The sequence below is a fragment of the Silene latifolia genome, chromosome 1, assembly GCF_048544455.1.
Source record: "Silene latifolia isolate original U9 population chromosome 1, ASM4854445v1, whole genome shotgun sequence".
NCBI classification, from domain to species: Eukaryota; Viridiplantae; Streptophyta; class Magnoliopsida; order Caryophyllales; family Caryophyllaceae; genus Silene; species Silene latifolia.
In genome coordinates this window covers 3,458,434-3,472,106 of record NC_133526.1, presented here as the reverse complement: position 1 = coordinate 3,472,106, position 13,673 = coordinate 3,458,434, and the positions used below count along the sequence as shown (strand labels likewise).

General features: G+C 34.9%; 1 protein-coding gene and 1 non-coding gene across 2 annotated transcripts; one reads left to right on the top strand and one right to left on the bottom strand.

The window, feature by feature from the left end:
- The first annotated feature begins 2,735 nt into the window (after positions 1–2,735).
- TRNAA-AGC (transfer RNA alanine (anticodon AGC)) lies at positions 2,736–2,808 on the top strand. The gene has a single exon. It is a non-coding gene; the product is annotated as a tRNA-Ala (tRNA).
- A 1,525-nt stretch (positions 2,809–4,333) lies between these two features.
- LOC141593216 (glycerol-3-phosphate acyltransferase, chloroplastic-like) lies at positions 4,334–13,381 on the bottom strand. The gene is made up of 13 exons (XM_074414138.1): positions 12,855–13,381; positions 11,025–11,122; positions 10,834–10,920; positions 10,575–10,672; positions 8,776–8,833; positions 7,691–7,792; positions 7,532–7,593; positions 7,328–7,438; positions 6,722–6,800; positions 6,511–6,630; positions 6,285–6,398; positions 5,980–6,164; positions 4,334–4,853 (listed from the first exon to the last, which is right to left on the bottom strand). The coding sequence occupies exons 1-12, from the start codon at positions 13,138–13,140 to the stop codon at positions 6,027–6,029; spliced, it is 1,353 nt and encodes a 450-aa protein (XP_074270239.1). The 5' UTR covers positions 13,141–13,381; the 3' UTR covers positions 4,334–4,853; positions 5,980–6,026.
- Between the last annotated feature and the right edge of the window lie 292 nt (positions 13,382–13,673).

Sequence of the window (13,673 nt, the reverse complement as noted above, 5' to 3'; positions counted from 1 at the left end):
ATTTTCACTATCCTCGTTAAACTCATCACCCTCTACAAATGCACCCTCCCTCCACCCCACTAATTTAACCGCAAAATAAAACATCAGCCAGTGTAATTAGTTCTTACTACTTGAAACAACCTCCAATCCACTACCACTATCACTACCTTTCTGCCACGTTTTACATCTAAGAAGTCATAAATCACATTCACCTCCATGAAACACCAATCTTTACTCCAGATGATATGGATCCTCGTCTCCCTTATTGAAGACAATTTATTTCTCCTTCAACAAAGAAAAGTTTAAGAAGGAGTTTTCCCTCTTATCTCTCTCCCTTTCCCTTCCTAGTCTTTTTCCCGTCCCCTCCCCTACCTTCATTCCAGATATTCAAAACAAAGTGTTTGGGTACTATGTTTGCAAACTGAATAAGTTTGAATATTATATATATACACGAACTTTGCTATTTATTTCATTCTGCATAAATAAATCTTACTACCTCCATCTCATTTTTATTGTCCTTTTTTCTTCAAATTTTATTATCTCACAATTATTATCCCCTTTCTAGATCTAGTAAGGAAAAACTTTAGTCAACCAACTCGTCGCAATCAACCTCACTCCCACTCGAAACAACCTTTAGCCCACTACTTAATCCCTTCGGTTCACACATAAAACGGTCTAAAATGCAAAGCTTTCATCTCTCTCTTAAAAAGTCCATCTAACTAACAGAAAACTAACCGCTATTTTATGAACTTCATCATTTTTACATCCCGTAAAGATTAAGTTGAACATGACAAAAAAATTGCAGAAACTTAGGTTTTGTTTGATAACGGCAGATTGAGCATTTTTTTTTTAGCATTTTGAGAGTTTTTACACTATTTAAATAACAAATGTGCTATTTTGAGTGTTGATCATCGACATATTGAAATATTAGATTGTGTGTAATTTTCTATTTTACATTATGACCTTTAATTAATATATTTTAAGAAAATAAAAATGAGTTTTTTTATCTCCGAGGAAATTAAAGATCAAACTTTATCTTTATCATATTTATAATTAATATTCTTCACTTAAAAATATAAATTTAAGTAAGTTCAAATAAGTTAGCTAAAAGTTATAAATCACAAATTGTAAGAAGCAGTATAATCATTTTTTTTATTAATATGAAATAAATGTCATAAACTTCATGAGAATATTAATGCAGTAGAGAACTAAAGAAGAGTTGACAAGTACGTGACCCCCTTTTAGGTTTAAATTTTTTCATTTATTTTTATATTTTTGCCTGAATGTGGTTAAAGCATCGTATTATGCATGACGAATATGTTTTACCCTTCCCCAATTCGTATCTCTCCCTATTATAGTGATGATGTGCTCAGTTTACACACAAATAAAAATATATAGCATCAACAATAATTAGTTTGCTATATATAATTGAATAGTACCGTTTTTTTATGCATGTAAATTTGTCAGAAGAAAAGCTTGAGAGAGACGATCTTCACTATGTTACGGAAAGACTACTCTTACCCTTTTATGTGTTTTCCATGACTTTTTTTTAAATGTTGATCGTTGCTTGAATTGAATCTTAACCTTATACTTCTATAATAAGTGTATCTAATTTACCTTTAAGCCTCATTCAAATCTATTTTATTACTCGTGGTATCATTTTTACTTTAAATTGTAAAACAATCGCACAATAAAGTTTTTCAAAACAATTACTCATTTGTCATAATATGATATTTCGATTCGCAAATTAGCAACAACTTTCTATATCTTTTAATACTCCTTGAAAAATAGATGTCAACCTTTGTACTTATCAATAATTTGTGAATATTTTATTTAAATTTTGATTAATATACTTTTATATAATGACAAATGAATGTAAATATTATATAATAAATTATCAATAGAAGTTGAAGTGTATTGTGAGAGAAATAACTTTAAAATTAGTAGGAGAAATATATATGACATTTGAAAAATAAACTGCGTAATATGTTTAATTAAATATGACATTAGCAATAACAAAAGACGTAGGGCATATTTCAGCAGTCATTTTACTCTTTAAATGAATAAATTCCATGTAGTACGTATTACGCATGCACATTTGTCACAACCTAGTTCGGCCTAGGGCCTTTTAGCCTCATAATACCTCTTTTTTAATCGAAAGTGATTATAAAATTGGATATTATAAATATATCAAATGCTTGTTTCCTTCTTATTTAATAAAAAAGTGAACAAATATTAATGAATAGTTTTTTTAATATTGATAAATTGTAGATAATTAATTTATTTAGTGTTTCTAATAATAAAATTGTAAAATAATTAATTAATTCTGATTTCTAATAGGAAAATCATATTCCTAACTATAATAGAAAAATTTTAAATAATTATTATCTCCTAATTCTAATAGTATAATTAGGAAAAAAAGCCTTAATAAATTGTTAATTTATTTCCTATTTCTAATAGGAAAATTGTAAAATAATTAATTAATTCTAATTTCTAATAGGAAAATTATATTCCTAATTATAATAGAAAAATTGTAAATAATTAATTATCTCCTACTTCTAATGCTAATAGTATAATTAGAAAAAAAAAGCCTTCTTTAGTTATATATATTGATTGATTATATCACGACCTCATGTAAATACAGTTCAAAAGATAATATTTCAGCTAAAGACATCACTGATGGTGTAAGCGCAATTTTAACAACTACCCTTTCAAACTATAATAATTAATCTTTTGGAATGCAATGTAACCAAAAAGGGGATGTAGCTCAGATGGTAGAGCGCTCGCTTAGCATGCGAGAGGTACGGGGATCGATACCCCGCATCTCCATCTTTTTTTTAAAATTTCCTTATACTTTTTTTCTTTGTTTCTTTCCTAAAATAATCCACGAAGTTTCTTTGCCTTCTTTATTTAGGAAAATAGTTTTAATTTCCTTAATTTTGATTTTGAATTATTTTTCCTAAAACAAACCGAAAAGCTCCTTAGTCCTTCACTAGAAAATTTTAAGCGAGAATAAGAGTACTAGTGTACTACTAATAGTCTAATACTCGATACTAATAAGTAATAACAACAAAATAGTAATCCGAGTAGCTCTAGAATTTTGGTAAGAAGTTCTAATTTCGAATCCTAATAGCAACTGATTATTTCTGCAAATGATGGTTCTCCACTTCTCCTTATCCTAGTGTAATATCGATTCAATTACATGCTTGTTCATCACGTCCTAACATAGTATATATATATATATATATAATATATATAATTCCTTCAATCATACATTCATCAATCAATCAAAGTGCCGAAGAAATTATTATTAGCATATTTTAGTTATACTTCTGAGAAAAAAATTAAGATGGAAGGAGTTGAAGTTCAACAATTAAACAGAGAGAAGCTTGTACTTCCTAGCGAAATTACTCGAAAGATTGAGAAATTACAAATTGAACCAAGCGAGGAAAAGAAACCGAGACTCCTGATGGTAAAGGTTTTATCAAGGACAGATGTGAACCCGAATCAACCCCGTCTACTTATCCCACGAAGGACGATAAAGGATCATAATTTTGTTAATGAACAAGTATGGAAGACGCTTCATGAAGTCGGGAGGGTGCCAGTAAAGGTGCTCTACATAGACGGAGAAGAGGTGGTGGTAAACAATAAGGCGAATTTAGGGAGATGGCCTAAGCTGCCTCTGAAGAAGGAGATAGTCACGGAGACTGGTGAGGATGAAACTTTTAATTCTCGCAGGAATTATACATTAGAAAGGGTTTGGACGACAATCATGTATGCGACGGGATTTCAAGAAGGGGACGTGGTTCAATTGTGGTGGTTTCGGTATGGTAAGGGTGATAAACACCTTGGGTTTGTTGTTCTCAAGGTTGATGTTTAACACCACAGAAGACGGGAGAGCAATCACGGAATTCTCATATAATTTTGGTAACGTTAGCCCTTATAGTATAAATAAAGTAATGTATTATTATTTTTTTTATTGGTTTTATAATATGGAATAGTGTTTGTTAATTGTTATTGATGTTTAGATGATTTAGTCCTGGATATATTGTTTAAAGGACGAATTTAGTTCCGCCTGATACACAGGAGCGACAGGGGGTAAGGTTACAAGTAGAATCGAACTTAGGTCTTCCAAATTTTGTGAAATGTCGAACAAACAATTCCATTACATGGAATTCATAGAAAAATCTACACTTAAAACAAAAGAAAATAGAATGGAAGGGGTAATAGCTAGTGGAGATCTAAGGGGTAATGGGGGTATGAATGGCAATCGATCACCATCGCGCCACAGCTCCACAACTCCACACATTGATCACCAAAAAAAAGCACCCACAATTCAACCATACATTGGTAATGATCAAGTAACGATCTCTCGTCTTTGATATCAATATTTCAATCAGAAACATTACTAAAAGATGAAAGGAAATACGTAGGTTTGTAATGTGTAGACTATTAGTGCAGTTTTAACAAGTAACCTTGCACTTTGTATTCGGTAGATGTTTTGCGAATACTCTTATGAGTGCAAGACCTAAAAAATTACAATGACATGATCACCGTCTAGTTTTGTATACTAAACGAAATCAAGAAGGAATGAATATAATGCCATTCCCGGCAGCGAATGTGCACGCAACAGGAACAACAGACCTGTACACCGAGCATCTGAGTGCGCCAAAAACCTGACAACTGTATGGACAAAATCTACAGAGAGGCGAATCTAGCAAAAATGGAGTGGTGGGGGTAACAATCTCCATGAGCCATATCAGCAATGATACTAGAAGAAGCTTTCAAGGATCCAAAAGTGTCACTTGAGAGAAACTAGAGTGTGACTAAGCCGGTTTGCTGGGAGCATCTCAAGAAGTATATTAAATTTCGACCTGCAAGTAATATGAATTAAAATTAAAATATAAGTTAATTGCTTCTGAATATTATGCAGTACATAGCAGATGAGTTACATGGCATTGATCATATTTTTTTACAAGAAAAAAAAAAAAAAAAATCTCGGTTGATCTCAAAGAGTAGGGCCAACTCATTTTCACCTATGATGAAGTAAAAGTCGGCTACTTTATATGCCCAATATCGGCTATAAAATCAAATGACCTTGTAGTTCATCGGCACTACCTCGTGGCATTGATCATTCTAAAGCTGATGAATAGAACTTGCATATAAAAGGGTATGAAGAGTGGCAATGAGAAGCAAACACTAAACTTGTCAGGAACAATGAGCGGTGGACATAATTATATGTGGTGGATGAGAAACAGAAACATTAAGGTTTTTTTTTTTCATTAGTTAATTTGTTGATTGGTCTCACTCCTCAACTAAGAAAGTAAGAAACTACACAAAACAAACCCTCATAATGGCTTTTACCCTCTTGAAGTACCTTCCCAAGGTCTCAATCTTCACCACTAGGCTAAGAATTTCATTTTACCATTTTGAAAACCTAATGTACATTTATGGTTTACTTAGGGTCCGTTTGGATTGAAGGAATTGGAGAGAAGGGGGGGGGGGGGGGGGAAGGGAGGGATTTAATTTACTTTGTTTGGATAAAAAATATGGGAGAAAGGAAATGGAGGGGGAGAGAAATGAGAGGACTTATTTTCTCTCCTATAGAACAAACTATAATCTTTCCAATGGTGGCAAGATTTGGAAAGAAAACATTATTTGGACTCTAATTATATCACTAGCATCCTTCAATCCTCCATCCATTCTTCATCTCCCTCATTCCTCCCCTTCCATTTCCCTTCATAATTTTTGTTATCCAAACATCCACATCCCATTTGCCCTCCCCTTCTCTCCCCTCCCTTCACCTCCCCTCACTCCCCCTTCCCTCCTAAAATTGTATCCAAACGGACCCTTAGCAGAATGTTCACCACAGTCCCTCAAAATTTAGAAAATGATTACGGGAAGGGATGAACCAAGGACATGCATGCGAACATAACCACAACTTTTTCAAGCTAACGAAGAATCAAACTTGTAATATCAAAGCCAAAAGGAGTTATTTACCTAAAAGAATATCAAAGGTGCAAAAAATAGATTTGGTCAACAAGGAATCAAGGAAGCCAAGGTTGTGACAAAGGAACAGCTGGAGTTGATGCGCTTAAACCTTGCTTGCCATGTATAGCAGCTTTGAGGACCTTATATTGGTCATTGACAGAATCCTGAATGTGGTGTGCATAAGCTAACTTAGCCTGCATTAAGACAACAATAAAGTCCACAATTAATTCCAATTTTGAGCATTTGATATGTGCCATTTATAGCTGGCAACAAAAACAGCAAAATAATAAAAATGGGTTTCAACCATCACCAACCTCATCCTCATTACTGCAACGACTTGCAATATCGTGGTAGCTGACCTCAGGTCCCACAGACAACCCAACTCCATGAAACGCCATGCGCCTTTTTTCCCCGATTTCTTTTTCAACCTGAACAAACAAGGGGACTTAGGAAAACTGGAGAACATAAGGGGCCTTGGGAGCTAGGAATACTAGAGAACATACAAGTTAATTTAAACTCATGATGACAGCAAAATAATACCTGAGGCGGCGGCGGCATGATGTCATAGCATAAAAGGGATAAGGGATATATATGCCCAGGTACATCAGCATGCTCCACAAGCCTTCTCATGTTATCGACCGAAGCTATATCAAAAGGTGCCTGCTCCTCATATATCAGTGATTTAGTTTCGTAGAAATACTATCAACGAAAATATAAATACCAGAAGTGAAGTTTTCTGAGAAAATCTTACCGGGTGCCATTCGTTAGTGACAGGATCAGCACGATCCCTTCCTCCACTTGGTGCAATCCAGATAACTTGTGAACCACCTCTGTATACAAGTATTCAACTAATATGATAACCAAAGAGAAACACAGGAAGACCAATATGGCCAAGATGAAAATTTATCTGCCAGCTGCGATTTCACAACAAAAGAAGCGCGAATAGCATAGTAACCTGTTTCTTTTTATTCTACCATATTATACAAGAATAAGAATTCTTTGACATCATTTCAAACATCGTGTATAATGACGCACCACAACAAGTTTAAGTCGGCCCAATGCTTCCCAACTTCTTGAATGAATTCCTCAAATGTACAAAGATCAAAGGAACACAAAAACGCAACCTAAATTCCTGATCAATACAACTTTCTGTGTATTCATCCCAACACATGAAACTCAGATAAGCTAGTTAGCATCAGCAATTCGTTCACAAGCAGAAAATCAGTAGCTACTAGCAAAATTACGATGAAATGCTCAATTTTAAGACAAACCAACACTTGTAAAACCAGCCTCTTAAGCAAATAAGAGGTAAGTCCAGATAGCAATACTGCAGTTGACTTTCGGAAATAAGTTCTACCTTAAAAGCAAGACCATCTCTTTCAAACTCCTAGTATTAGCTCTTCTCTTCATGTCAACAAGCTCAGGTTCATCAAACATGTGCTTTTTAGAGTATACACAAAGAAGGTTCCTGCAGTAAAACAAAATCAAGAGTTCTTAGGACTTCCTCACAAGCAATGCCACAATTTTCTCCCATATAAGTGAAGGCGGAGAGTTGGATCACCTTCCCATGCTAAATGGCTTGCATAAAGGATCGGTTATTACTCGGTCACCTGCTACATAGATCTGCGGTAGAAGTTGCATTTTTCCCAAGTAAGCTGTGGAATCAAAGTATTACAAGAAGTGCTAACTGCATATTTGACAAAATGTTTATTGGCTTCACCAAATTTTCAGCAATGTGCGGGTTTGTTTCTTCTAGAAGCAATGCAATAACAGCAGGATCTGCTTCAGATTGATGGTTGGACATCAAAATAATGTTGTGCCCCTGCATAGTACAAAACAAGAATTTGTTGAAGTAATCATTCGACCAAAGCGCTATTTGACGCACAACTGCACAAGTGCCCAGCAGCAGATGCAGCAAGAAAATGAGAAGCTGTGTTGTATAGTACATAAATCTACAAGAGCAGCATTGGATATTATAGAATTCAGAACATCATCAGTTTGAACACCTAGATACACTATGTAGCATATGGCCACGTTTGTGCCAGTTCATAATCCAACTTTTGACAACTACACTTGCCTAGTCTGTGAGCAAATTTGGCCTTTATTAAGTTTTTCCATTGTACTTATACAAAGTGCATACACCATCCTAGAAAACTACAGTGTCGTTTTCCAAAACTTAGACGGCATTAAGTGAGAAATAAAATAGGCCGGAGGCTAATGGAAAATAGTACGTGTTTAACGAAAAATCAATCAAATATTACGGAACAATATATAATAACAAGCAAGACCATAAGAGCAAACCCTGAATGTTAAACTTCTACTTCCCATCTTCTTTCTACCCTACCCCCAACTATCATACCGAATTTGTAACACTATTGTTGGGTTTGGGGGCCACAAGTCCACAACATGCAAAGCCTTCGTACAATGACAAGAAACGTAACAAGTTTGGCTTAGGTTCCAATTGCATAAAATAATATAACGTGCCTAGAAACTAAGGTCATATACGTTTCACATATCAAAAAAAGGACTATATCTTATGGTAGTGAAGAACCTAACTCAAGATAGGAAAATTCAAAATTTGTTGACAGTCGTCCAAATTAGAAGTTGAAACTCACCCCTTCTCCCTTCCGCATACAAAGGTTGTAGTTTTTACTTTGCAATACACCAGATAATCACTTAAAAGTTTCAGTCACTGAGGCATTCAGAGTGCAAATATCAACCGATTTCATCGAGAAACTACATGCCCAAAACCTCTTGACAAGTAAATAATGTTGCTGTAAAGAGATCATGAGAGTCAGTGGGTACCTGCTGGCGCTTCTCCTCCATCTCACGAAAAATGGCGATATTTCCAACAAATGATGTTCTGGGTTATATAGATGACAGCAGGGTTAGTGCTAAAGGTCAAGTAACTAAAATTTAAAACAAGGTCAAGTGAAGGATTCGACAGCTACACATTCAGAGCGTGTGAATGAGCTATATTTTACATTTCTTTGACACTTTACTTTGAAGGTGTGGCAATGCCTCATGTGTCCAGTACTCCAACCTTCTGAGTTCTGACATGACACTAGACTTCAATATTTCATTTTAACCCAGAAACATGACTCCTTTTTACATAATCGCCGTTACCAACACTCTGAGACTATATGCTACCAACTTCTGCATTCTTATCTTTAACTGGCATACGGAAAGAATGACCTACAAGAGAAGGCCATGCACCACATCTTGTAAAGCACAGAATTAGGTTATTTTTGCACTGAAAGCTATTATTATACAGAATATCATAAACTACTAACAAGAGCCTCCTTTAAGCATCCAGGCAAGCCATTAGTTTGGATACGTAAAAAAGGATGGATGAAGGGAGATTTTCTATCCAAATATTTACTATGTTGAAAGGAGTTTTTAGGCTTGTAAGGTGGAAAACGGAGAACACACTTGTTATCCAAACTAGAAAAATACATCTCTCCCTCTCCCTCCAAATTTCTCCATCCAAACAAAGGGTAAATGAAGGTTACAAACAACTCAATTAGGAAATGTTCTGGCTCGGGATCAATAGTCATAAAACACAAGGAACATACAAACTAAAAATCTACAATGCATAAAACTTGTCTTGATTTGGAACCATGAAAAGCCAAAAATAGAGATACTAGTATAGAACCTTACAAATGTCATATTAAATATGGAATTCTATCCCAAGGTTTAGAAATTACAAAGTCATTCATGAATCTACATGTGTAGCAAAAACCAGTCATCAGGGATGGACTGAAGTCAGGACACCTAACAATTGAGCCTCTCTCTGCAGGACTGGTCTGACTTCAGGATGATGTTCAGTCTCGAACATTAGGATTTTGATACAAAAGATTGAAGTTATATCTCTCAGTTCAAAAGTTTCAAAGTTAGCTATGAATCTTCAGAGCATGCCTAGGACCAGACACCAGAATGGAATTCACTAATTCAGGACAACTCACAAATAAGCAAGAGGAAAGAAAATACAAGGGAATTGAGAAAAAGGACGAACAAATGAAGTGAAGTAATAGAAATCAAAAAATGAAGTAAAAGTGAGACCTAAATGTCACTCTCTTAAAGCCCCCAACTACATCAAGTGATTCAAGTCCCAACTATGATTGTGCAAGTCTTCTGATGCTTTTGTCAACGGGCACTATCCCTCACGATCCCTTCATTTCACCATTTCTCAACTCCTCAATAAAGTGCAACAAACAACAAGAAATTTGAGCCACCCAAACTTAATGAATATTGAACAAGCAATCCAGCACTACGCATTTCACAAGTCTCTTCCTTCTTTAGTCCTTTCACATGTCTCTTCTTCTGATTTTAATGTTATACTAGTCTACAAGGCAGAACAGAAATAATAATAGCTTATTTATTATTTAATCTAGCTCGTAGAAGTCTAGACTCTGGTTGCATACTTACACATGGATAGAACTAACTAGTGATTTTCTTTTGCTTTATGGATTGGTGAACTGATTTCCCAAAAACCTCGGATAACTTGCACAGCAGACTAATTTATTATTGGACAAAATGTAGTTCAATAGAAAAAAAAACACCACCACATGAAATCCTGCAGAAGAGTGGAGATATGAACTCACCCAAAATCAACCAATGGTCGTATGTAATTTTGACCAAATGAATAGTAGTCAAAAGGCTCTCTGACAGCTTCATGATATGGTGAAATTACAAATGAATCCTGAAAAAATTATAACAAAGTAAGCGGTGCTCAAAGCATATTGCGATAAGTTTCAGGTGCTACTGGTCTCTGGTCTTTCCACTTTTAATTTGGCCACATACAACTCAGGCCAGCATCTAAGAAAGTTGATTTAATTGATAGGCACAAATTGACCTTGATACCTCCATGTCCAAAAATACGCAGTCCAGCATAGCACTCATGTTAGCCACGACAATTTCCTCAGCATTAGGGTTTTCACTTGAAAAGACCTGAAAAAAAAGAGGGTTTTTACACCACACACCACAGTGAACTATAGATGCTGTAAGAACTACGAATAGACGATTCAGCTCCAAAAGATCAAGATTACACGTACCGCATTCCTGTAATTCTCATAAAGATCTTCCAATGCAGACGCAACATTTACAGGTAACCTCCCGCCTTCTGATTCCTTTTTCAATCTAGAAAGCAACTCTGGTAATGTAAAGATAACAATACAAATGCAAAAATCAGAATAAATGCAAGGATGAAACACGCCTATGAACATTGCAGGAGGAAGGGGGATCATTGATTGCACACTCCAGCATACGAGCTACAAAACCGAAGCTTTCGATGAGAGTATAAGATACATGGAGCTTCTAAAAGCTACAAGCATTTTCATCAAAAACAGTATGACAGTATGATGAACCTGGAGCTTGTTGACTCATATTGCAACATAACAAAAACACTCTTTGATATTTCTTTCACTGAAATTTATTTATATTCGTGTGGAAATATTTCCTTCTAAACCGAAAAACAAGTACAAGGCATTTACTATTGTAATCGCCCTGCCACATATAGTGACAGTCAGTAATTCATTAACACTATTCCCATTCATTATTAGATGAAGTCAAGGTACAGATCTCATCATTTTGCAAGCAAAAGAAAACCTAGTTTTGTCTATTACTAAAAAATAACTTCGGAGTAAGATAGAGATAACCTTTAGAAATATTCTGGAACAATTGCCACATATCCAGATACAAATGATGGAATTGATAGACGATGAAAAATATAAAACAAATTGATTTAATGTTAACCATTTAACTCATAGGAAATTGCCGCGAAAACCTAAGCAAACTGAACTCAAGCTAATTGCAAGACGATATCCAAGACATCACATTAAAAAGTAAAAGCTCATTTGAGATTTTGTCTCTCCAAGACTCTTCCCACATGGCCACATCAATCCTCAATTAATGTCGTAATCCAAGTAGCTTAACTTATTGATACTAGGTTCTAGTGATGATGAAAAAATCTTTTCAACTCTTCACAACAAATAGCAGAATCACTCAAATTCTATCTTACGAGTTACGACAAAATTTGACTAAATCGCCATATGTTCTATTCCAAATTGAGTCAGTCAACCAATAGGATCACAGTCCTAAAACCTAAATGTTGCTTGCTTGCTCGTCTCTTACTCTCTTTAATACGGAGTAGTATCAGTATATGAAATCTCATTCTTCTTTGCAATTTTTATGTCAATTTGAGCACGCCTATTTCAGTTCATACAATCACGATTCTAGAATCATATAATTATTCAAAAGTAAAAACGTACACCAAAACATCAACGCCAGTCATTAATGAAAAAGATTACACTAATCGAACGATTTCATCTTTTGAAAGAATGAATGACGACCAGAGTTCAAGAACAAGGACGTGTTGAAAAGAAATACATTAACGATAATCAAAGCAAAACAGCATAATTACTAAAGCGATACATTCCAGCACAAATCAAACTAATTAACTTTAAATAAAATCAACAAAACAATAAATTAAAACAACGCAGCACTAGCTTCATCTTCAAGACAGATGATTCGAAACTTAGCGAAATCAAATGAGAATGAATATTCAAGAACGAAGACGCGTAAAACTTATACATTAACGATAACCAAACCGGAAAGCCGACAATCACACAATCACTAAACAGATAAATTCCAGCACAAATCAAACTAATTAACTTACAAAAAAATCAAGAAAACAATCACAAGAATTAAAACAAGATACATTAACCATAACTAAAGCGAAAACAGCAAAATCAATAAAGAAACAACGCATCAAACTAACTTCATCTTCAAGAAACTAAACAATCGCATAAACTGAAATTAGCGCAGCATTAACTTCATCTTCAAGAAAATGGAAAAAAAAAAGGATGAAGAAGTGAGAAATCAACCTTCACCGGAGCGAACGCCGTGCATAACGCGAGAACGAAGAAGCTGCGGCACAGTCTCTCTCCTGAACTCAACCTGCTTATCCGTCATTGATGTAACCTCCGAAGACGAACAGCGACACACCGAATACAGCTTAATTCCTCGATTAACAGTGCGACATTGTAGAACGACGCCAGAAAACGCAGTAAAAGACGAAGACGAAGACGAATTTGACGAAGATGAAACCCTATCTTTGAGCAGCTCAATGATAGGCGGCATAGTTGAAGACAGAGAAGATAACACCGACATTTTTAGTAGCAATTGGAGAAAATAATGGAGGTTTTTTCTGTTAGATTACTGTATTTAGTAAAGGGAGGAGTGGAAAATGAGAAATGAGGCGTGGATTTAGCGGTGGCGAAGACGGCGGAGAATATGTGTATTTATTGTTATCTGTGATTGTAATAAGAAGCGTGAAGAGGGATTGGTGGTGCTGGTGGTGAGAGGATTGAGACGAGGATATTTAGGTGGGGACTGGAGAGAGTGGTCGTTTCACTCGTTTGTTCCAGTCACTAATTTTTATATGAGACGGTTTTTACAATTTATTTCACAAGTAATTGTAATGAAATACTCCGTATTATTTTTTTGAGTAAATGATAATTTCATTAATAATAATAATAATAATAATAATAATAATAATAATAATAATAATAATAATATGTCATACAAGAATTGCAACAACAATTAAAATTAATTGAATACAAGTTTGTAAAACACAAGCAGCACAAACTCATCTTAAAACTAAGATCGTTATTAGATAAAAGCGTTTCTGCACACCACCCTTT

Excerpts from the sequence above, each read along its gene's own strand:
- LOC141593216 (XM_074414138.1), bottom strand. The coding sequence starts at position 13,140 with ATGTCGGTGTTATCTTCTCTGTCTTCAACTATGCCGCCTATCATTGAG. Across the intron at positions 7,594-7,690 it reads CGCACATTGCTGAAAATTTG|ATCTATGTAGCAGGTGACCG; the intron begins GTGAAGCCAATA and ends CTTCTACCGCAG. Across the intron at positions 7,439-7,531 it reads AAGCCATTTAGCATGGGAAG|GAACCTTCTTTGTGTATACT; the intron begins GTGATCCAACTC and ends GTTTTACTGCAG.